Below are 22,905 nucleotides of genomic sequence, written 5' to 3'. Positions count from 1 at the left end.
TCGCTCATTCCCGCAGCCGCATCTTACGCTGGGCAGGCCGTAATTGGCCAGCCCGCGTATAATCGCGGTGCGGAGCTGATCGCAGGCGGTGGTCGGGTTCCTGCCCAGCAGCCCCGCCAAGGCAAAATCCTGCCCTAGATAAACTTTTATCAAATTATTGTTCCCGTTGGTCCACTTTCAATGTTACCATTCTTTTAAATGTGCCATATTTACATCTTTTTCCTTTGGTATTTAGAGTAACAGCAATTTGCATTTATGTAGCACCCTTTCAATCATAAACTGCCCCAAGGTGCTTGACGGGAACATTATCAAATAAAGTTTGATGCTGAAGCAAGGAAGGAGATAATAGGACAGCTGGACCAAAGCTTGGTCAAAGTGTTAGGTTTTAAGGAGTGTCTTAAAGAAGGAAAGAAAGGTCGAGTGATTTGGAGAAATAATTCCAGAGCTCAGGGCCCAGGCAGCTGAAAGCACAGCTGCCAATGTTAGAGCAAGTCGATTATTTCTGCGTTTTATGTTTTTGTTGTTACCTGATATTTTCTCTAACATTAACAGTTTGGGTCCCTCTCTGCTCTATAGATAGACCAGCTTAAAGGTTGTAGGTGCAGATATTATCCAAATGTTAATTAATCATTTAACGGGACACTTTTTCATTAACGACTATGTATGCCTGATTAAATGGAAGAGGCGATGAAAGGGTGTTTGACTTGAGAAATGTTTATATATCTCCATATATTCAAAATGCAAAAGTTATATTTAACTATCGGTGTAATCATCCCTTATTTTAAAGAGTTAAGAAAGATCAGATTATTTTTGCATCTGATCATCTGTAGGCAAATGACAAAAACATTCAGCATCATATTGCTCAGACTGCACTGTGAGAAGACATTCTGTTATCCCTTCCACATAGAGAGAAAAGTGCAAAGTTTCCAGGCTTTTGTTCGATATATAATACAAGAACCTGGTCTAATATTTTTTGGAATACCTGGCAGAGTATCGTGTTGGTGATCAGGCTGTTGAAAGTGACTTCATATTAAAGTGGGTTAATATTCCCCTATAAAATCATTGGTTCAGACGATTATATCATTTCAAATTGCATAAAATGGTGGTTACATTTTTAGAACATCTGTTCAAACCTAAGGAGGATGTTTGAATATTGAGGTACAAAGGTCTATAATACTCAACAGTATCTATTCATGATTACATGTACAAATCAATGCTTTTAAAGTCATCTGAAATGCAGTTTGCAAAATTGTTTTCCCCTCTTTGCATGTCATAAATGAGGTAGAGGAAGTGAATTCCAGATTTGTCTTTTATCCAGCAGTTTGCTAGGACTTAGTAGAGGTTTAGCTGCGATTTCTTTTTTTTTCACATAAACCGACCACTTAAAATCCATCAATGGAAATGATGCACACTAAAGCAGTGCATATTTTACAACAGTGTTATCTTAACAATATTGCACCAAATAACTGTACGTAGAGCTTGGCTGACATGCCACAAAATGGACTGCACTTCTCCACCTATTTTAACTATGACATGCAAGCTGTTACAATAGATTAACGTAATTGATGCAGTAATTCACGTTTCAGGCTTCGCTCTATACAGCTGGGATGTTTTCTCCTCTGCTGTGAAGCTAATGCTTGACATAACTAGCAAATACAAAGCTGTAGTTGTTGAACTGAGCATACTGCAAATCTTTGCGCTTGAATCCATCCACGGCTGGAGGTGCCGAACATGAGATGTGACATTTCGAACTCTGCAGGGAATCACCAGAATTAATTACAATGTCTGGACTTAGTAGTATGGCTGGTGCTATAAATTTACAAGCACATTATTTCCCATTTGTGGCGTTATGCTTATTAAATCAAGAGATCTAATGCTCAGGAATATAATAGTCATTTCCATTCAAAACTGTGGCAGCATCAAGCAATCTCAGTCCAGGGCTCCCCTATTCATCTTGTTGCACCAGCAGCACGCTTTAACCCCAAAGCCTCAACAGCACTTTCCCTCATAATGTTTCTTATAGGCTGTATTTTCCTTTTGCCTTTTTGGCCGACATGGTTAAAATTAGACAGAAGTAATCTCAATAAACTCACCAGTTACAGAATGCCTGGAAAAATAACTGCATCAACTGCACATATGTAGTTGACCAATCAGAACTAAGCCTTCACAAAGAGTTCAAAGGCCGTGGCAAGGGCGCTGAATGTTTTTGGCAAAGGTTGGTGCAAATGTCTTCGAAAATTGGCACAGCACACCACAAAAAGAAATATATTTTATTCCTGTAAAATTTCATCCAACCCACTGTCTCCCTGGTTTGTTTACATTGCATTTATTGACTGGTCCTATGAGGGGATGAGACTAAACGGGATAAACTTTCTTAAATGTATCGTAAAGATATTGACTTGGAGCTTCCGTTATGTTGCACCGGGTTTTATTTTGGGCAGAATCCGGTTGAAATCAATGCAGAAGATTGCAGAATTTTAAGCCACATCTGCATTCAGTGCAACTTTTCCATGGATTATAAAATAAATTGCACTGGAAGCTGGGCCTGCCCACAAACTGAGCCACATGCCCCCCACCCCCCACTCCAAGGTGAATTAATCACCAATAGAAGCTTCCGCTAATTATGCTTCTTTGTTGGCCGTCACTGAGACTTTGCAAGTTAAGCCGGATCTTTTGAGAGCAAGATATGTTCTGATTCTTGTTTTAATTTACCAATAAACTGACTATTGTCCCTCAATATAACTAGAAAATAGTTTTGTTTAAGCTATAAAATATGAATCTCAGTAATTAAAATCTGGGGCAGAATTTTCTGTTTGGCATGCAGGGGGCGTGTCCCGCACGCCAACGTGTAAAATGATGCGCGGTGACGTTGGGCGCGTGTCATTCCGATCTTTCGTTCGGCGGGCGCGCACCAGAGTCGGCTGTGCACGCCCGCCAAACTGTCAAAGGCCTGTTAAGGCCATTAATAAACTAATTAACCAATTTGACAGGGCAGCCAATCCAACCTTAAGGTCGGCGGGGGGCGGGGGGGCAGGCGAAGAGCCCCAGGCGGCCTTCGCATTTTTCATGAAACCTCATCCACGGGCGGGATGAGGTTTCAAGAAGGGTTTGTTAAATTAATAAATATTTAAGGCCCAACTCTCCTCCTGCCCCGCCTGCACAGGTAGTGCTGAGCGCTACCCGGGTGCGCATCATGCTGGGCGGGCCTTAATTGGCCCGCCATGTAAAATGGCGGCGCGTAGCCAATCGCAAGCGGCGATCGGCTCCACCCCTGACCGGCCCACTCAACGGGGAGAAAATTCTCCCCCCCTGGTTAATCGGAGGTGGTAGAGTAATTAAAATGCTTATCTTTTAATTTCATCTTCAGTTGCTTTAATCAAACTTCACCAAGTTACCATTCTTCAAGATGTGAAATATTTTTAAAGCAATTTTAAAAATAAACTTACGTTTAGCCTGATGGTGCTGGTTCATGGCAAATTTTGCATTTGATGATAAGCTAATGAATTTAAGTGGAAACTTGGTGGAAAAAGAAATTCAAAATGGGCAAAATTTGTGTCAGAATCGGCAATTACCCCCAACGTGGAAATAACCCAGAATACTGAAATTCTAGTAAAAATAAAAGCAAAAAACTGCGGATGCTGGAAATCCAAAACAAAAACAGAAACAGAAATACCTGGAAAAACTCAGCAGGTCTGGCAGCATCTGCGGAGAAGAGCACAGTTGACGTTTCGAGTCCTCATGACCCTCATGAGGACTCGAAATGTCAACTGTGCTCTTCTCCGCCGATGCTGCCAGACCTGTTGAGTTTTTCCAGGCATTTCTGTTTCTGTTTTTGTACTGAAATTCTAACCTTTGAACTCCCTTTGAAGACCTGGCAGAGATGAGGCCTGCATTCATTTAATAAAGTGAACTTAATGAATCTTCCCAGGCTGTTCCCTGTTTCTCATAAGAGAAAATCGAGTTATTTCTACTCAATGACCATTTTTCTACAAGCCCCGAGTAGAACGGTTTACATTTCATTGACTCCAAGAATTCTGTAAGTTTGAATAAGATGAAAGCTTTATCCATTTTTAAGGGCAAACCTTATAAAGGAAATTAAGATTATTCTTGCAGATATTTCTGAAAGAAAAATGTTAATATTTTGAAGAATGTAAATTTTTTCATTGTGTGGAAGGCAGGTGGATTTGATTAACGATGGCTCTGGATTTCTTCTGAAGCTGTGTAGCTGTTTTTTTCTGAGCAGATGTAGGAATCAATGCTCTGATTGTGAGGGGATGAATCAATATCTGACCAACTATTTCAATCTCTTTCTTTAACATTTGGGTTAACTCCACAGCATCAGACTGTACTCCTAATCCTACTTTAGTCCAGTTGTTTAATCATTTTTAACATTACTTTCTGCTTGTCAGAAATTCTTCTGAAGAAGACCCACTCAAATCGGTGAATGAAAAAATCACACCACCAGTTGTTCAGAAAGGCTAAGTGTTCAGCCAACCAGAGACCAGAACAGATGGCATTGTGCCCATTTAGCAGCAATGTCTATATCTGCTGCCACCTCCAGATACATTAACTTTCTCCTTGATAATGGGCATGTGCATATTACTCCCATCATTAGCAGCCTGATGCAAAATAAATCCACCCAAACTCATGGGACAGCTTATTCGTTCTGCATTCCCTGCATTGCTGGCAGAACATGGTCTCTGGAATGGGTTTCATGCAGCAGTGAATACTCCCAATTCCAAACTTATAGCTTCAAAATATACTCGGGATTGCTGCTCCATGACATCACGCACTTGTGGTGTAATTGAGTGGCTCTGAAAAGTGCAGTGATGTACGAACTATGGGCTGTGTTTTCTTAATTGTTTCTTAATGGTGTGCAACGCAAGTGGTGCTTGGGAGCTATGGGTCTCCAGTCACCATCCCAGGATAAAGCATCAGATATGAAGTGCCTGAAAACCATTTAGATGGACTCCAGAATCTCTCGTCAGCAGTTTTGCTCATTGATGCTGAAGTTGGGGCTGTTTTTAGTAGCTGCACTATACAATAAAGAGGACAAGAGAGAACAGTCAAACTAATTATGCCTCTGCCAGCCGAGCACTAAGGAAGCGTGTTACAGCCTCTTGAGTTAACTCACACCTCCCACCCCAGGCCATCCTTTTGAACATAATAACAAATCATTTTGTTGCCGCTTATGGTCACCTCTCAAAAGCCCAAGTGAGACCAGGAAATGATGATGTAGAAACTGGGCGTAAACTCTTTCCCTTGCGCCCTGTGGCAACTGATTATTATAAGCAGCACTGAACAACAAGCTCTCTCACAAACCATCCCTATTAAACTTTCGTTTGCATCAGTGGTAGATTTTGCATTTTAAAATGGATCACAAAGTTTTGCTCAGTTTTACCTTTTAAACTCAGCCTTGTCAGCATTATTATAATGCATGAATGAACAAAAATAACTACACCACATTTCAGAGGCTCAGAAATGTGTGATTAACTCAGCTCTCATAGCTCCTAAAATATAGTCGGATAACAGAAATAATTCATTATTAAACTGAACATAAATAAGATTATATATAGATTCTGCTGCATGGAGTTTGTAAAATGCAATCAAAATTAATCGAATGAGAAATATGTGGGTAATACAATCATCACCAATATTTTATTCCCTCAATATTTAACTGTTTGAAGGCAATCTCCCACTCAAAAAAGACTAAACAAGAAGTAACTATTCTGTAATATCATGAAGTAATGAAGTCAATCTCAAAGTTAAAAGAATCCTTGGAATATGTAATAACTGTACTGTATCGGTAAGAAAGAAGAACGAGGAAAATGTACAGCCCAGTAAGCTCACACTGTTGTTTCAGTCTCTATTCAAGACCTAGATACATTATTTTTTCTTTAAATTAGGGAAATGAAGATTGAATAAACAGATTAAATAAACATTTCAATTTACATGAGGGTAATTCAAACCATCTGTTCTCATATGTGACAATCACTAATGATGAGTTCGAGGGAGTTGTTGCACTCATCCATGGCAAGGCTGCATTGGATTTGACAGCGAGGGAGGTGAAGTTCTCTGTAGGTCTGCACTATTTCCTAATGCCCTCACATCTGCTCAGTTTGAATATACAAAAATGATGAAATACTGCCGCAGAGCATTTGCACGTTGTTTGCAACTTACAAATGACCTATGCAACCTATTTGAAAGTTGATTCAACTCCACTGTTGAAATTCAGATAGAAAATAAATCTTCGTTTTAAAGAATTGCAAATCGTAACAAGCAATCAAAATATTTGGCAGAAGATAGTTCCCAGATTCATATAAGATCGCTGAATGCATTTTTACATTTACAGTTACTTACACTGGTATTATTTAACATAATTTTCAAATGGGTTTAAAAAGTGACAATTACAAAATAAACTTATGTGCTAATGTAAATTTTATTATTTGTTGAATCAATGGTAAAGGGAGTTTAACAAAAATATAGCATTGTTGATATGGATACACTGCCTATGAAATTAGAGAGGAATTTTTGTCTCAGGTAGGATTGCCTTCATGTAGTAGCTGAATTCCTATTGAAACCAAAGTCAAGCCTTTCATAGGCATAAGGAAGAATCGTCTAATAGTCTGGATGTTGTAAATGTCCTCCACCTCTCCAACTTTGTGCTTACAGTTTCTATCTAGAGTCTCATTTATATGCAATTTGCCACAGGCAAAAGCATTGCCATATGTCACAGGAAAACATTGCCTTTACAGTAAGCAGTGTATTGACTCACTTGCAGCAGATTTTAAATACCACGTCACAAATATACTTAACTTAAAACAAAATTGATCAGCCCATTTTAGGTAGCTAGAGGTTAGCAAAATAAATGTCACCTAATGGCTTTTCTGTCCTTGGAAAAGCTGCATTTGAAGTTAATGATTTTTGAAGGGAGAAGGCCTCCTGGTGAGATTGTGTTAATTGTAGATGAATCTCTTCCTACTTAAATGTGTTGTTTATTTGACTTGTTTTTATCTGTGAATAATGTTTATTGGCTGATTATATGATGTAAACAAACCACCATGTTTTTTACTAAGTTGTTTACTTTTTGATGTTATAACCCTATTATAATTTTAGTTAAAAGTTTTGTTGTGCTCTACATTCTGAAACCCCATCTATATTAATCGGTGATGACTATTAAAATGGAATGGATCCAAGTCAATAAACAATACACCGAAACGAAAATAAAAATACCTGGAAAAACTCAGCAAGTCTGGCAGCATCTGCGGAGAGGAACACAGTTAACGTTTCGAGTCCGTATGACTCTTCAACAGAACTAAGTAAAAATAGAAAAGAGGTGAAATATAAGCTGGTTTAGGAGGGGGTGGGGTGGGGGGTGGTAGGAACAGGTAGAGCTGGATAGAGGGCCAGTGATAGGTGGAGATAGCCAAAATATGTCATAGACAAAAGGACAAAGAAGTGTTTTTTTGTCTATGATATCTTTTGGCTTATCTCCACCTATCACTGGCCCTCTCTCCAGCTCTACCTGTCCCACCGCCCTCCCGTTAAACCAGCTTATATTTCACCTCTTTTCTATTTTTACTTAGTTCTGTTGAAGAGTCATATGGACTCGAAACGTTAACTGTGTTCCTCTCCGCAGATGCTGCCAGACCTGCTGAGTTTTTCCAGGTATTTTTATTTTTGTTTTGGATTTCCAGCATCCGCAGTTTTTTGCTTTTAACAATACACCTAGTTACACACCTATTGCATGTATCAGATCCAATACTAGCGTATTGTATTTGTAACATGCATCACTTCCTTCTAAAGCTATAATCCAAACTCACATTTCTTTACACATGAAAACAGTTATGATAAAATGACGACCAGTCATTTCACAGTATGTTGTTTAAACATGTAGCCAGGTACAACCAGTTACAACTGCCATCTGATCGGCTGTAACTAGTCGGAGGACAGACTCACAGGGAGTACCTCAACTGTGGCCTTAAAGGGACAGGCACCTAAAACTTACAACCTCAGTCCAGACATTTCATGAGACTCCACCAGTCTTTAAATAAAACAAAAGTACTATGTGTGTCATGTTGATCATACTGCAAAGTGGAAAATTTACCTTACACTTTCACTTCATTACATCAAATATCATTTATAAAATAGCAACATGGAAATTGAACAGCCTTTGAAAAACTATCAAAAAAAAGAAAAAAATTGGTTAATTCCTGTCTTCTGCTGACTTTTAATAACCTGACCTCTCTTTGATGGGAGGTGGTAGAGACTTACAAATAGCTGACAATCTGGTGTATTAGAAACCCAAATTTCTTCGTTAGAAGTGTGCTGTGGGTGCTTCAGAGAGCATCTTATATTTGGGCAAGTACAAAGATGAGTCTATGATTAACTGCAGAACTTTTTCACGCGGGGAACAGTTGAGCAACATAAACTTCACCTCTGGTCCAGTTATACTTTATGTACAGCCAAGGTTAAATACAGTTTAACAGTGGACAGCTATCTCAATGTAGACCCTTCACACCGATGAGAAAAGTGCTACCAAGATATAAGCACTCTCTTCAAAACTGTGTAATAACACATTGTGCAACACCCCGTCATTATAAAATAATGTATCCTCTATCCATGCAGTGCAATAGGATATATGCTGGTAATATATTATAAATTAGATAGGACAAGTCAATCACATTGTACATTCAATTCCATTTACCCACATTTACAGTTAGAGAAGCACTTGATGGCTCACAACAAAGATATATCCCAGTGAGGAAGAAGGGTGCTAGGAAGGGGATAAACTAACTACGGTTAACCAAGAAAGTTAAGGACAGTATCAAAATTGAAAGAAAATACAAACAACGTGGCAAAGATTAGTGGTAAACCAGAGGATTGGGAAAGTTTTAAAAACCAACAAAAAATGACCAAAAAAATAATGAAGAGGGAGAAAATAAGCTTTGAGGTTAAACTAGCAAGTAATATAAAAATGGACAGAAAGAGCTTCTTTAAACATATAAAAAGGAAGCGAGAGGCCAAAGTGAACATAGGCCCTTTAGAGAATGAGGCTGGGGAAATAATGGGGAACCAGGGAATGGTAAAGGAGTTGAATAAATACTTTGCCTCAGTCTTCATGGTAGAAGACACTAATAGCATTCCAAAAATACGAAATAATCAAGGAACAAAAGGGGAGAGGAAATAAGCACAATAACTATCACTAGAAAAAGTACTAGGGAAACTAATGGGGCTAAAGGCCGATAAGTCCCCTGGACCTGATGGGTTGCATCCTAGGATATTAAAGGAAGTAGCTACAGAGATAGTGGATGCTCTGGTAGTAATCTTCCAAGAATCCTTAGATTCTGGAAAAGTCCAAGAGGATTGGAAAACTGCCAATGTAACACCCTTATTCAAAAAGGGAGACACACAAAAAACAGGTGTCTATAGGCCAGTTAGCTTAACATCCGCCATTGGGAAAATGTTAGAGTCTATTATAAAGGATGTAATAGCAGAGCATTTAGAAATCCATAATATAAACAAGCAGAGCCAGCATGGCTTCATGAAGGGGAAATCATTCCTGACAAATTTATTAGAATTCTTTGAGGAGGTAACAAGCAGGATAGATAAAGAGGAACCAGTAGGTGTAATATATCTGGATTTCCAAAAGGTGTTTGATAAGGTATCACACATAAGGCTACTTAATAAGATAAGAGCCCATGGTGTCGGGGGTAGTATATTCGCATGGATAGAGGATTGGCTAACTAGTAGAAGACAGACAGTTGGGATATGGGGGGTATTTTCAGGATGGCTACCTGTAACTAGTGGAGTGCCATAGTGATCAGTGCTGGGGCCACAATTATTTACAATATATATTAATGACTTAGATGAGGGAAGTGAATGTACTATTGCCAAGTTTGCAGATGACACAAAAATAAGTGGGAAGGCAAGTGGTGAGGATGGCACAAAGAGTCTACAGAGGCTAAGTGAATGGGCAAAAACTTGGCAGATGAAATATAATGTGGTAAAATGTGAGGTTATGCACTTTGGCAGAAGAATAGAGGAGCTGAATATTACTTAAATAGAGAAAGACTGAAGAAAGCTGCAGCACAGAGGGATTTGGGGGTCCTCATGCATGAATCCCAAAAAGCTAGCATACAAGTTCAGCAGGTAATAGGGAAGGCAGATGTAATGTTGGCCTTTATTTCAAAGGGAATGGAGTATAAAAATATACAAGGCACTAGTTAGATCACACCTAGAATACAATGAACTGTTTTGGTCCCCTTGTCTATGGAAAGATATACAGAATTTGGAGGCAGTCCAGAGGAGGTTCACTTGGTTGATCCTGGGTATGGAGGGATTTTCTTATGAGGAGAGGTTGAGTAGGTTGGGTCTGTGCTCATTGGAATTTAGAAGAATGTGAGGCGACTTTATTGAAACATTTCGGGCAGGATTTTTATCTCGTCGGGCGGGAGTGGCAGGCGGGTCTGGGAGTGGCTGTGAAACCAATTACCACCCGCAATCAGGCCCCGACTGTGATTTCACGCTGGCTGACCAGCTCAGAGCCTCAGCGCTGCCAGGAGGAGCGCGAGCGCTGAAGTGTGCGCCTGCGCGTGGGGGAGTTGTGCACTGAAAGCTCCCTGAAGGCACAGAGCTGCCTCAGGGAGCTGTAGATTTTTAACATTAAAAAAGATTTCAAAAATAAGGAAAGCGTGTCCACTCTTGTGGCTCTGTCACTTGAGCAGGGACATTTTAAAGGGAGTTTTAAAATTTTTTATTATTTTTATTTACTGTCCGAAACCTCATCCCGCCCTTGGATGAGGTTTTGTTAAAAATGCAAGGGCTGCCTGGCCTATTTGCCCACCCACCTACCGAACAGTTGGACGGACAGAGAAAAATTCAATTTAATTAATTAATTAAGAGCCTTAATAGGCCTCTTAATTGTTGGTGGGCGCGCTGCTGCCTCTTGCATGCATCTGCCAAGTGAAATATCGCAAGAGTGCGCAATGATGTCGGGACACTCGTCCAACGTCATCGCGCACCCATTTCACTTCCATTCGGGTCAGGTGTGGCCCCGCCCACGGGATGAAAAATTCTGCCCTTAAGTTTCTTAGGGGGCTTGACAGGATAGATGCTGAGAGATTATTTCTCCTTGTGGGAGAGTCTAGGACTAGAGGGCATAATCTCAGAGTAAGGGGTCGCCCGTTTAAGATAGAGGTGAGGAAGAACTTCTTCTTTCAGAGGGTAGTGAACCTGTGGAATTCTTTACCGTAGAGGGCTGTAGCGGCTGGGTCATTAAGTAGATTCAAGGCTGAGATGGACAGATTTTTAATCAGTAAGGGAATCAAGGGTTATGGGGAAATGCCAGCAAAGTGGAATTGAGGATTATCAGATCTCACTGAATGGCAGGGCAGACTCGATTGGCTGAATGGTCTACTTTTGCTCTTAGGTCTTATTGATAAATAATATTCATGTCCCTATAGATAATATTGAGTTGTTCAACGTATAACCTCTATTATGTGTACAGGATCTACTCACACCAGTAATCTAGATCCACAAAGATGAATTTGGGCAGTATCACACATCTACCCAACAAAGCAAACACAAACTTGCTGATAGGAACTCACCTGATTAGCAAATAGAGTTGTAACAAACGTTCCTGGTTTGAAGATATCCACTACCTTCTTAATCAGTTTGGTGTAGGAATTCAAGGCTAGATTAGTTTCAAAGCTTACATAGGAAAAATCGGGTTCTGGCGTGATGTGAATCGTCCAATATGTTCCCTATTGTTATGAAGAGACAAAGAAAGAAGTAGCTGTGGAAAAATGGTGTAATAAAACGTGTGCATTAATTAAAAAGCCAAAGAAACGGCAACCCATTCAGGGAAAAGTAGCAGAAACACAAACCAAGCACAGATTTTACAATACTCGTGTTTTAATCACTTGTAAGAGTTTGATCTTCACAGAAAGAAGCTTCAGTGTGTTTTCAAACAAAAGCTTTATTACAAGAACTGTGGCAGCTGCATATTTCTTCCGCTATCTTCAATATTCTAAACTGTTTGCTGAATATTTATGGAAATTCCTGGCCTAGACTCCTGAAATTCCTATTCACAAGGCATCTTTAGCATAAGCTGTCTGAACTGTGAGAAAGGATTTAGTTAAAACTTAAGGGAACTACATTTTATTCATTGACTGTGCCCATCCTGGTGTCCTGGTTAAGCAATGCCTCGATTTTAAAATTCTCAGTCATGTTTTCAAATCCCTCCATGGTCTCACCCCTCCCTATCTCCACAATCTCCTCCAGCCACACAACCCTTCGAGATATCCGCGCTCATCCAATTTTGGCTACTTGAGCATCCCTGAATTTAATTTGGTGGCCGTGCCTTCAGCTGCCTAGGCCCTGAGCTCTGGAATTCCCTCCATAAACCTCTCCAGATTGCTATTCTCCTTTAAGATGCTCCTTAAAACCTACCTCTTTGACCATCTGCTCTAACATTGTGGCTCTGTCAAATTTTGCTTATAATGTTCCTGTGAAGTGCCTTGGGCCACTTTCTTACATTAAAGGTGCTATACAAATACAAGTTGTCCTTGTTGTGAGGTGAGAACATAACAACAGGCGTAGAGATTGTAATAGTGCAGACATTCCTATTGTGACAAAGATGTCTCTGTTTTACAAGTCAGATACTTTCTAATCTTATAGAAAAATAATAAGTTCTGTAGCCCTGTTAGAAAATGCAACTCTTTGTAAACACAACTCAATTATACACCATACTGTATAAATCCAATAATATCTAATGAATTAACCCAAAGCAGTTCATTGACTGTGAATTACTTGGAAGTTCATGAACTGTTATTCTATAGGTAAAACTATTTTACATGCAGCAGCAACCTCTATAGCACAAGTAATATAATAAAACATCCCAAGACACTTTGCAGGAGCATTATAAAACAAAAATTGCCCCGAGGAATATAAGGAGATATTAATTGACCAAAAACTTGATAAAAGAGATAGTGTTAAGGAATGTCTTAAAGGACAAAATCAAAACAGAAAGGGGGAGAGGTTCAGGGAGGGAATTCTGGAGCTTAGGGCCCAGGCAGCTGAAGTCACAGCCACCAATGGTGGAGTGATTAAAATCAAGGATGCTCAAGGTACACATTAAGATTCCGAAAACAGCAATGAAATGAATGACCAGTTAATCTATTTTTGGTGACACTGTTTGACAGAATGATGCATGAAAGGGAGATGGTGGCGTAATGGTAATTGGACTAGGTAATCCAGAGGCCCAGACTGGTGCTCTGGGGATATGGGTTCAAATCCCACCACAGCAGCTGATGGAATTTAAATTCAATTAATAATTCTGGAATCGAAAGCTAGTCTCAGTAATGGTGACCATGACAACTAGAATCAATTGTCATAAAAACACATCGGATTCACTAATGTCCTCGGTCCGGCCTATATGTGACTCCAGACCCCCAGCAATGTGGTTGGATCTTAGCTGTCCTCTGAACTGGCCTAGCAAGCTGTACCTAAACTGCTGCAGAAAAGGCAGATCACCACTGTCTTCTCAAGGACAATTAGGAATGGACAACAAATGCTGGCCTTGCCAGCGACACTCACATCCCATGAAGGAATAAATAAAAAAGCAGGATACTGAACAAAGTCCCTGCTCCAATTCAGTTAGGCTCAGGAGACTTTTGATGGAAAAACGAACCACCTGTAACAACGTATTTGTTGGAATTCAGAAGCATTGGCAACAGATATTGAAATACAACCATCTTAATGGAGATGGAAATTGATAATTTCAGTGGGGAAAATATATATCCTTCAAGAAAATATGTTATCCAAAAATAAATTAATACATTAAACTGTGAAATACACAGAATCACAGGATGGTTACAGCACAGAAGGTGGCCATTCAGCTTATCGTGGCTGCACCAGCTTCCTGACTCAGTAACTCACCTAGTGCCACTCTCCCGGCTTCTCCCTCTAGCCCTGCACACTTTCCCTTTTCAGATAATAATCTAATTCCCTTGTGAACTCTTCAGCTGAACCTGCCTCCGCCACACTCTCAGGCAGTACATTCTAGATCTTAAACACTCACTGCGTGAATAGATTTCTCCTCATATCATCGCCATTCCTTCTTTTGCCAAGTACCTTAAATCTGTACCCCCCTCATTCTCAATCCTTCCACTGGTGAACAGTTACTCCCATTTACACTCTGTCAGGAGCCCTCATAATTTTGAATACCTTCTATCAAATCTCCTCTCAGCCTTCACTTTTCCAAGAAAAACATTTGCAGCTTCTCCAATCTATCTGTGTAGCTCAAGTTCCAAGTCCCTGGAACCATCCTCATGAATCTTTTCTGCGCTCTCCCTAATGCCTTCACATCTTTTCTAAAGTGTGATGCTCAGAACAGGACGTAATACTCCAGTTGAGGCCGAACATATATATATGCTTCAGATATGCAAGTAATCTGTAGTGGAATGCGTCTGCTGTGCACTGAGATCAATTAACTTTTCATTCGCTCACAGGATGTGAGTGTCACTGGCTAGGCCGACATTTATTGTCCATCCCTAATTGCCCTTGAGAAGGTGGTGGTGAGCTGCCTTCTTGAACCGCTGCAGTCCATGTGGTGTAGGTACATCCACAGTGCTGTTAGGGAGGGAGTTCTAGGATTTTGACCCAGCGACAGTGAAGGAACGGCGATATATTTCCAAGTCAGGATGGTATGTGGCTTAGAGGGGAACTTGAAGGTGGTGGTGTTCCCATGTGTCTTCTGCCCTTGTCCTTCTAGATGGTAGAGGTTGCAGATTTGGAAGGTGCTGTCGAAGGAGCCTTGGTGAGTTGCTGCAGTGCATCTTGTAGATGGTGCACACTGCTGCCACCATGCATCGGTAGTAGAGGGAGTGAATGTTTAAGGTGTTGGATGAGGTGCCAATCAATAAGTCCTGGATGGTGTTGAACTTCTTGAGTGTTGTTGGAGCTGCACTCATCCAGGCAAGTGGAGAGTATTCCATCACACTCCTGACTTGTGTCTTGTAGATGGTGGACAGGCTTTGGGGAGTCAGGAGGTGAGTTACTCGCTGCAGAATTCCCAGCCTCTGACCTGCTGTTCTAGCCACAGTATTTATATGGCTGTTCCAGTTCAGTTTCTGGTCAATGGTAAACCTTAGGACGTTGATAGTGGGAGATTCAATGATGGTAATGCCATTGAATGTCAGGGGGAGATGGTTAAATTCTCTCTTGTTGGAGATGGTCATTGCCTGTCACTTGCGTGGTGTGAATGTTACTTGCCACTTGTCAGCCCAAGCCTGGATATTGTCTACGTCTTGCTGCATATGGAATGCTTCAGTATCTGAAGAGTCGCGAGTGGTGCTGAACATTGTGCAATCATCAGCGAACATCCCCTCTTCTGACCTTAGGATGGAGGGAAGGTCATTGATGAAGCAGCTGAAGAGGGTTGGGCCGAGGACACGACCCTGAGGAACTCCTGCAGTGATGTCCAAGGACCGAGATAATTAGCCTCCAACAACAACAACTATTTTCCTTTGTGATAGGTATGACTGTAAACAGTGGAGAGTTGTCCCCCTGTTTCCCATTGACTCCAGTTTTGCTAGGGCTCCTTGATGCTACACTCAGTCAAATGCTGCCTTGATGTCAAGGGCAGTCACTTTCACTTTTTGAGTTCAGCTCTTTTGTCCATGTTTGGATCAAGGTTTTAATGAGGTCAGGAGCTGAGTGGCCCTGGCAGAACCCAACTGAGCATCAGTGAGCAGGCTTTGTTGAGTAAGTGCTGCTTGATAGCACTGTTGAGGACCCTTTTCACCACTTTACTGATGATCGAGAGTGGACTGATGGGGCAGTAATTGGCCGGGTTGGATTTGTCCTGCTTTTTGTGTACAGGACATACCTGGGCAATTTTCCACATTGCCGGGTAGTTGCCAGTGTTGTAGCTGTACTGGAACAGCTTGGCTAGGGGTGCGGCAAGTTCTGGAGCACAAGTCTTCAGTACTATTGCTGGAATGTTGTCATGGCCCATAACCTTTGCACTATCCAGTGCCTTCAGTCATTTCTTGATATCACGTGGAGTGAATCGAATTGGCTGATAGCTGGGGACCTCAGGAAGAGCCGATATGGATCGTCCACCTGGCACTTCTGGCTGAAGAATGTTGCAAATGCTTCAGCCTTGTCTTTCTTTTGGTTCTTTCATGGGACCTGGACATCACTGGGTCGGCAGCATTTTTTTGTCTATCCCTAATTCCCCTGGAGAAGTTGGTGGTGAGTCACTTTCTTGAACCCCTGCAGTCCATGTGGTGTAGGTGCACCCACAGTGCTGTTAGGAAGGGAGTTCCAGGATTTTGACCCAATGACAGTGAAGGAATAGCTCAAAGTCAGGATGGTGTGTGGCTTGGAGGGGAACTTGCCTTTGGTGGTGTTCCCATGCATCTGCTGCCCTTGTCCTTCTCGGTGGTAAAGGTCGTGGGTTTAGAAGCCTTGGTGAGTTGTTGCAGTGCATCTTGTAGATAGTTTTGCGCTGGTGTGCTGGGTTCCTTCATCGTTGAGGATGGGGATATTTATGGAACCTTCTCTTCCAGTGAGTTGTTTAATTGTCCATCATCATTCATGATTCATGATTGGATGTGGAAGACTGCAGGGCTTAGATCTGATCCGTTGGTTGTGGGATCACTTAGTCCTGTCTATCATTTTCTGCTTCTGCTGGTTGACATACATGTAGTCCTGTGTTATAGCTTCACCAGGTAGGCATCTCATTTTTAGGTATGCCTGGTGCTGCTCCTGGCATGCCCTCCTCCACTCTTCATTGAATCAGGGTTGATCCCCTGGCTTAATGGTAATGGTAGATTGGGGATATGCCAGGCCATGGGTTTACTGAATACAATGCTACTGCTGCTAATGGCACACAGCACCTCATAGTGCCCAGTCTTGAGTTGCTAGATCTGTTCGAATTCTATTCCATTTAGCACAGTTGGAGTGCCACACAACACGATGGAGGATATCCTCAATGTGAAGGCAGGACTTCATCTCCACAAGTACTGTGCTGTGGTCACTCCTACCGATACTGTCATGGACAGATGCATCTGTGCAAGGTAGATTAGTGAGGGCAAGGTCAAATAGGTTTTTCCCTCTTGTAGGTTCCCTCACCACTTGCTGCAGATCTAGTGTAGTAGCTATGTCCTCTAGGACTCAGCCAGCTCGGTCAGTCGTGGTGCTACTGAGCCACTCTTGGTGATCGATATTGAAGTCCCCCACCCAGAGCACATTCTGTGCTTTTGCCACCCTCAGTGCTTCTTCCAATGGGTGTTCAGCATGGAGGGGGCACTGATTCTGTTGTAAATCAACGTTACAAATTACCTGCTCATTATTCAATTGCTCTTTGTGGGAGCTTGCTGTGTACAAATTAGCTGCTGCATTTCCTGAAGTATAACAATGGCAACACTTCAAAAGTACTTCATTGGCTGTAAAATGCTTTGGGATGTCATTAGGTCTTGAAAGGTGCTAAATAAATGAAAGGTTTTTTTTTATTTTTCTAAGAGAAAACTTGGTTATTTAAGAAAAATGAAATTTCTGTGTAATAAGTGGGATGAGTTGTTAGGTAAATATGAAATGTTGGTTTCTTTCTCACTCCAGCATGTAAGCGGAAGGTAAGACCTGCTGCTGAGAAAGTAAAAGCTTGTTCCTTTAAGAGATTTCTGGCAGAGACCCACATGATCATCCCTTGCTGAATCTCGAGGTCACTGTTCACCTCTCATTCTCTTCCACCATTAAAGCCTGTTTCACTTGAGAGAGTTCACAACAGTATAGAAATAAGCAGGGCAACAAGCCTGCAATATTTCATCGCTCTGTAAAAATGTGGACTATTTTGGAGCTATTTCACTGTCATTTTATTGCACCTTCTGCTGTCAAGCTCTGCAAAATATTTCTAACAACCAACATGCAGGCAGTGTGCCTCTGGTGTCTCCTGCAAGCTCAGTATTTCATGGTCTGTTAGGTTTAGCAAGGTTTTTTGGATGAGACAAAGAAAAGCAAGCTCCACACTCTAGCTTTAACTGGTTCAAAATAATTAACTGCCTCTGGACTTAAGATGCAAACTCACACAAAGCGTATAGCTTCCACTTCTCCCTCAACACGTTAGCACAGGTCGGTGACAAACCCTCTCATTGTGCAGTCAAACAATAGAACCAAGTCTGGTTACTGACGCAGGATTTACCAGATCTCTTTAATGTACCACGAAACTGAAAGACATTGAGACACCACAACCCCCAAACCAGGATTCAAGATCATGGCACAAGGGGGGAGCTAGGAAAAGGTGAAGACGCGTCCCCTTACCACCGTACAAAAATGACAAACCGGGTAAGACCAGCTGGTGGATCCAGCTGTCCCACATGTAGCTGTGGTGTCTAATTCTGTGACACTGCTCACCACCCCACCCCACCCCCACAACCGTGCACAGCGCTTCCTGGGGAAGGTGAGAAAAAAAGATAATAACCCAGGTTAATTAGGGAAAAGAATCTGGAAAATTCTTCCTAATCCCCATAAATTATCCAAACTAGTACAAGGTACAACGTAAACCTTGATTAATATAACAGGATACCTACCTCTTGTACAAGGTGATTTCTGTCCCAGTCAGGAACAGCTTCTGTTTCCTCTTGAAGGAATATAGTGAATCAGAATTCACTGCACGGACTGGCAGCCTGTTCCACTGATCCATTATCCTCTGACAAAAGAAGAATCCCCAAATATCCAGCCTGAGCGGAGGGGGTGGCGTGCTGGGGTCACTGGACTAGTACTCCAGATACCCAGGGTAACGTTCTGTGAATTCAGGTTCGAATCCCACCACAGCAGATGGTGAAATTTGAATTCAATAAAAAAACCTGGAATTGAAAGTCTGATGATGACCATGAGACCATTGTCGATTGTTGTAAAAACTCACCTGGTTCACTAATGCTCCTTTAGGGAAAGAAATCTGCCGTCCTTGCTAGCTCTGGCCTATATGTGACTCCAGACCCACAGCAATGTGGTTGACTCTTAAATATCCTCTGTGGCAGGAGGTGAAGTCAGTACCCAATTAGAGGCACCAGGCCTCCGTGAGGTGGGAGCTGTCAGCCTGGTGCCAGCAGCAAAGTTAGGCGGCGGCCATGTTGGGGACTGTCCTGTCTTGCCGTGGAAAGAGGGCAGCTCATGAAAGGACCAGGATGATAAAGGTGGCGTAAAGTGACCATGGACGCCAAGTTGAGATACGGTGTTTGACATGGCACTAGTTGACCCCTCAAATTTCACAAGAGACAGATTGATGACTCTGACAGCTGTGTACAAACATCTTCGTCTGGTAAAATTATTGAAAATTCCACACTGTTTCAGACAGGCCCCTTAACAAGCTCCTTGAGGGTCCGTTAATTGGCAGCAAGTGGGTTCCCTGTTCCTGCAGGCCCTTTGATAATTGCATGTTGTCCTGAAGGTGATGGGATCCAGTGCCGCCCTCCAGGAACATGGACCTCCACGCCAAGTTTTTTGACCTGACCAAGAGCACAGTCAGTCACGAGAGCCTTTGGAAAGTAATGGAGAAATTTGGCTGCCCTAAGAAATTCATCACAATGTTTCGACAGTTCCATGACAGCATGTTCACACGTGTCCTGGGTGACGGTGAATCTTCTGACCCATTCCCAATCATTAATGGAGTTAACAATGCTGCATGCTAGTGCCAACCTTCTTCATCATGTTCTTCTCTGCCATGCTCTCCGATGCCTTGCATGATGGTGATCCTGGCATCGAAAGCAGATATCACATGTACGGGAAGCTGCTCAATCTGAGATGACTCCAGGCAAAGACCAAGGTCTCCAAGGACATAATTCACGGTTTCCTGTTTGCCGATGACTGTGCGCTAGCAGCTGCTTCAGAGCTGGAAATACAATGTAGCATGGATTTGTTCTCCAATGCATGGGACAATTTTGGCCTTTTCTTCAACAAGTAATGTCCCAGCCTGCTCCAGGAAAGCCCTGACTCAAGCCCAAGGTTTCAGTCCATGACCAGAACCTGTCAGCAGTGAAGACGTTCACTTACCTTGGCAGCACAACCCCTCCATTGTCTAGCTCGATGACAAGACACATACAAGCATCGTCAAAGCAAGTGCAGCCTTCGAACATCAGTCTGAGAATGAAGAGGAGTAAGTCTGCCGACCAAACTGAAAGACTATAGGGCAATAGTCATACCCGCTCTGCTCTGAGTATGTGAGACTTGGACTCTGTAGCAGTCTCATGCCAAGAAGCTCAACTACTTTCACTTGAGCTGTCTTCAGGAGCTTCTAAAGATCAGGTGGCAGGACAAAATACCAAGCACTGAGGTGCTCACCCAGAACCATTGAACCATAGAAAAGTTACAGCACAGAAAGAGGCCATTCAGCCCATCGTGTCTGCACCGGCCATAAAAAGAGAAAAAAGAAACCAGCCGCTCATTTTAATCCCACTTTCCAGTACCTGGTCCGTAGCCTTGCAGGTTACAGCACTACAGGTGCAGATCCAAGTACCTTTTCAATGAGTTCAGCATTTCAGATGCAACCACCAATTTGGGCCGTGAAATTCCAGACACCCACCACCCTCTGGGTGAAAAGGTTTTTCCTCAGGTCCCCTCCAATCCTTCTTCCAGTCACTTTAAATCTATACCCCTGGTAGTTGTCCCCTCAGCCAGGGGAAACAGGTCTTTACTGTCTACTCTATCTAGGCCCCTCATAATTTTGTACACCTCAATTATGTCACCCCTCAGTCTCCTCTGTTCCAAGGAAAACAACCCCAGCCTATCCAATCTCTCCTCATAGCTGCAATTTTCAAGCCCTGGCAGCATTTGTGTAAATCTCCTCTGTACTCTCTCCAGAGCAATTATGTCCTTCTGTAATGTGGTGACTAGAACTGTACACAAAATTCCAGCTGTGGCCTAACCAGCATTTTATACAGTTCCATCATTACCTCCCTGCTTTTGTATTCAATACCTCACCCAATAAAGGAAAGCATTCCATCTGCTTTCTTTATCACCTTATCCACCTGTCCTGCCACCTTAAGGGTCCTGTGGACATGCATTCCAAGGTCTCTCACTTCCTCAACCCCTCTCAATATTCTCCCATTTATTGAGTATTCCTTTGCTTTGTTTTCCCTCCTCGAATGCATTACCTCACGCTTCTCTGGATTGAATTCCATTTGCCACTTTTCCACCCACTCAACCAACCCCTTGATATCCTTCTGGAGTTGACAGCTATCCTCTTCACTTTCAGCTATACAACCAATTTTTGTGTCATCTGTAAATTTCTGAATCATGCCTCCCACATTTAAGTTCAAATCATTAATATATACAACAAACAGCAAGGACCCCATAGAACCCTATGGAATGCCACTGGAAACTGCTTTTCACTCACAAAAACATCCATCGACCATTACCCTTTGTCTCCTGTCACTGAGCCAATTTTGGATCCAACTCGCCACCTTCCTCTGTATCCCATGGGATCACACTTTTCAGACCAGTCTGCCATGTGGGACCATGTTAAATGCCTTACTTAAATCCATGTAGACAACATCCACTACACTACCCTCATCAATCCTCCTTGTTATGTCCTCAAAAAATTATATTAAGTTAGTAAGACACAATCTTCCCCTAACAAAACCATGCTGACTATTCCTGATCAATCTGTGCCTTTCTAGATGATGATTTATCCTGTACCTCAGAATTGATTCCAATAATTTTCCCAGTCGTACTAACTGGTCTATAATTTTCTGGCCTATCCCTTGCAGCTAATAAATAATGGTGCAACATTCACAGACCTCCAATTCTCTGGTACCTCGCCTGTATCTAGTGAGATTGGAAAATGATCCTCAGAGCATCCGCTATTTCCTCCCTGGCTTCCCTAAACAACCTGGGATACAATCCATCCAATCCTGATGATTTATCCACTTTCAAAGATGTCAGTCCCTCCAGTATTTCCTCTCTCATTATGCTAATTGTATCTAATATTTCACACTCCTCTTTAACTAGAATGTTTGCATCATCCCTCTCCTTAGTGAAGACAGAGACAAAGTACTCATTGAGAACCCTGCCCACATCTTCGGCATCAATGCACAAGTTACCATGTACATCTCTGACAGGCCCTGTCCTTCAATGAAGGGATGAATGCAGTGGATTAGGGTGGTATTGTGGCGTAGAGTTTCTGCTTTGGGCCAGTCAACACTCCTGGCACAAATTACCCCAAAAGTGTTTTATCTCCCTCTGTGTTTCATGCCCGAGCTGACATGTCAAGCATATTAAAGACAGTCACAACTGAGTTGGGCTTTTCATGTATGCCAGAATGCTTGACACTTGTTTACCAAAGTGAACCTTTTGTGCAGAGTTTGACTGTCTGTGGTGAAACCGCCCCACTCACCTTGCAGTCTGGTCTCCAGCATTGCACCTCGTGGAGACTGCCTGCAGTCCTCAGTCATGGCCTGGTGGTGCTGCTGGGACTGGAGAGCTGCCTGGTGGTGCTGCTGGGACTGGAGAGCTGCCTGATGGTGCTGCTGGGACTGGAGAGCTGCCTGGCGGTGCTGCTGGGATTGGAGAGCTGCCTGGTGGTGCTGCTGGGACTGGAGAGCTGCCTGGTGGTGCTGCTGGGATTGGAGAGCTGCCTGATGGTGCTGCTGGGACTGGAGAGCTGCCTGGTGGTGCTGCTGGGATTGGAGAGCTGCCTGGCGGTGCTGCTGGGACTGGAGAGCTGCCTGGTGGTGCTGCTGGGACTGGAGAGCTGCCTGGTGGTGCTGCTGGGATTGGAGAGCTGCCTGGCGGTGCTGCTGGGATTGGAGAGCTGCCTGGCGGTGCTGCTGGGACTGGAGAGCTGCCTGGTGGTGCTGCTGGGACTGGAGAGCTTCCTGGTGGTGCTGCTGGGACTGGAGA

At 42.6% G+C, this 22,905-nt stretch overlaps 1 protein-coding gene across 4 annotated transcripts in view; it reads right to left on the bottom strand.

The window, feature by feature from the left end:
* Nucleotides 1–216: 216 nt before the first annotated feature.
* LOC144696130 (S-adenosylmethionine decarboxylase proenzyme-like) overlaps nt 217–22,905 on the bottom strand; it is a 74,938-nt gene continuing 52,249 nt past the window's right edge. For 2 of the 4 annotated variants that reach the window (XM_078567463.1, XM_078567460.1), the window contains 2 exons: nt 11,610–11,765; nt 217–1,753 (listed from right to left, as the gene is read on the bottom strand). In XM_078567463.1, coding sequence (XP_078423589.1) covers nt 1,631–1,753; nt 11,610–11,765 — 279 coding nt within the window. In that variant the 3' untranslated portion in view covers nt 217–1,630. Of the gene's footprint in view, nt 1,754–11,609; nt 11,798–22,905 lie in introns of all 4 variants that reach the window. The other 2 variants (XR_013580076.1, XM_078567462.1) reach the window with 2 other exon arrangements.

Source organism: Cetorhinus maximus, chromosome 21 (assembly GCF_964194155.1).
Source record: "Cetorhinus maximus chromosome 21, sCetMax3.hap1.1, whole genome shotgun sequence".
In the NCBI taxonomy this organism is placed as follows: Eukaryota; Metazoa; Chordata; class Chondrichthyes; order Lamniformes; family Cetorhinidae; genus Cetorhinus; species Cetorhinus maximus.
Note: the sequence above shows the minus strand (reverse complement) of the source record. Positions and strands in the feature narration are given on the sequence as shown.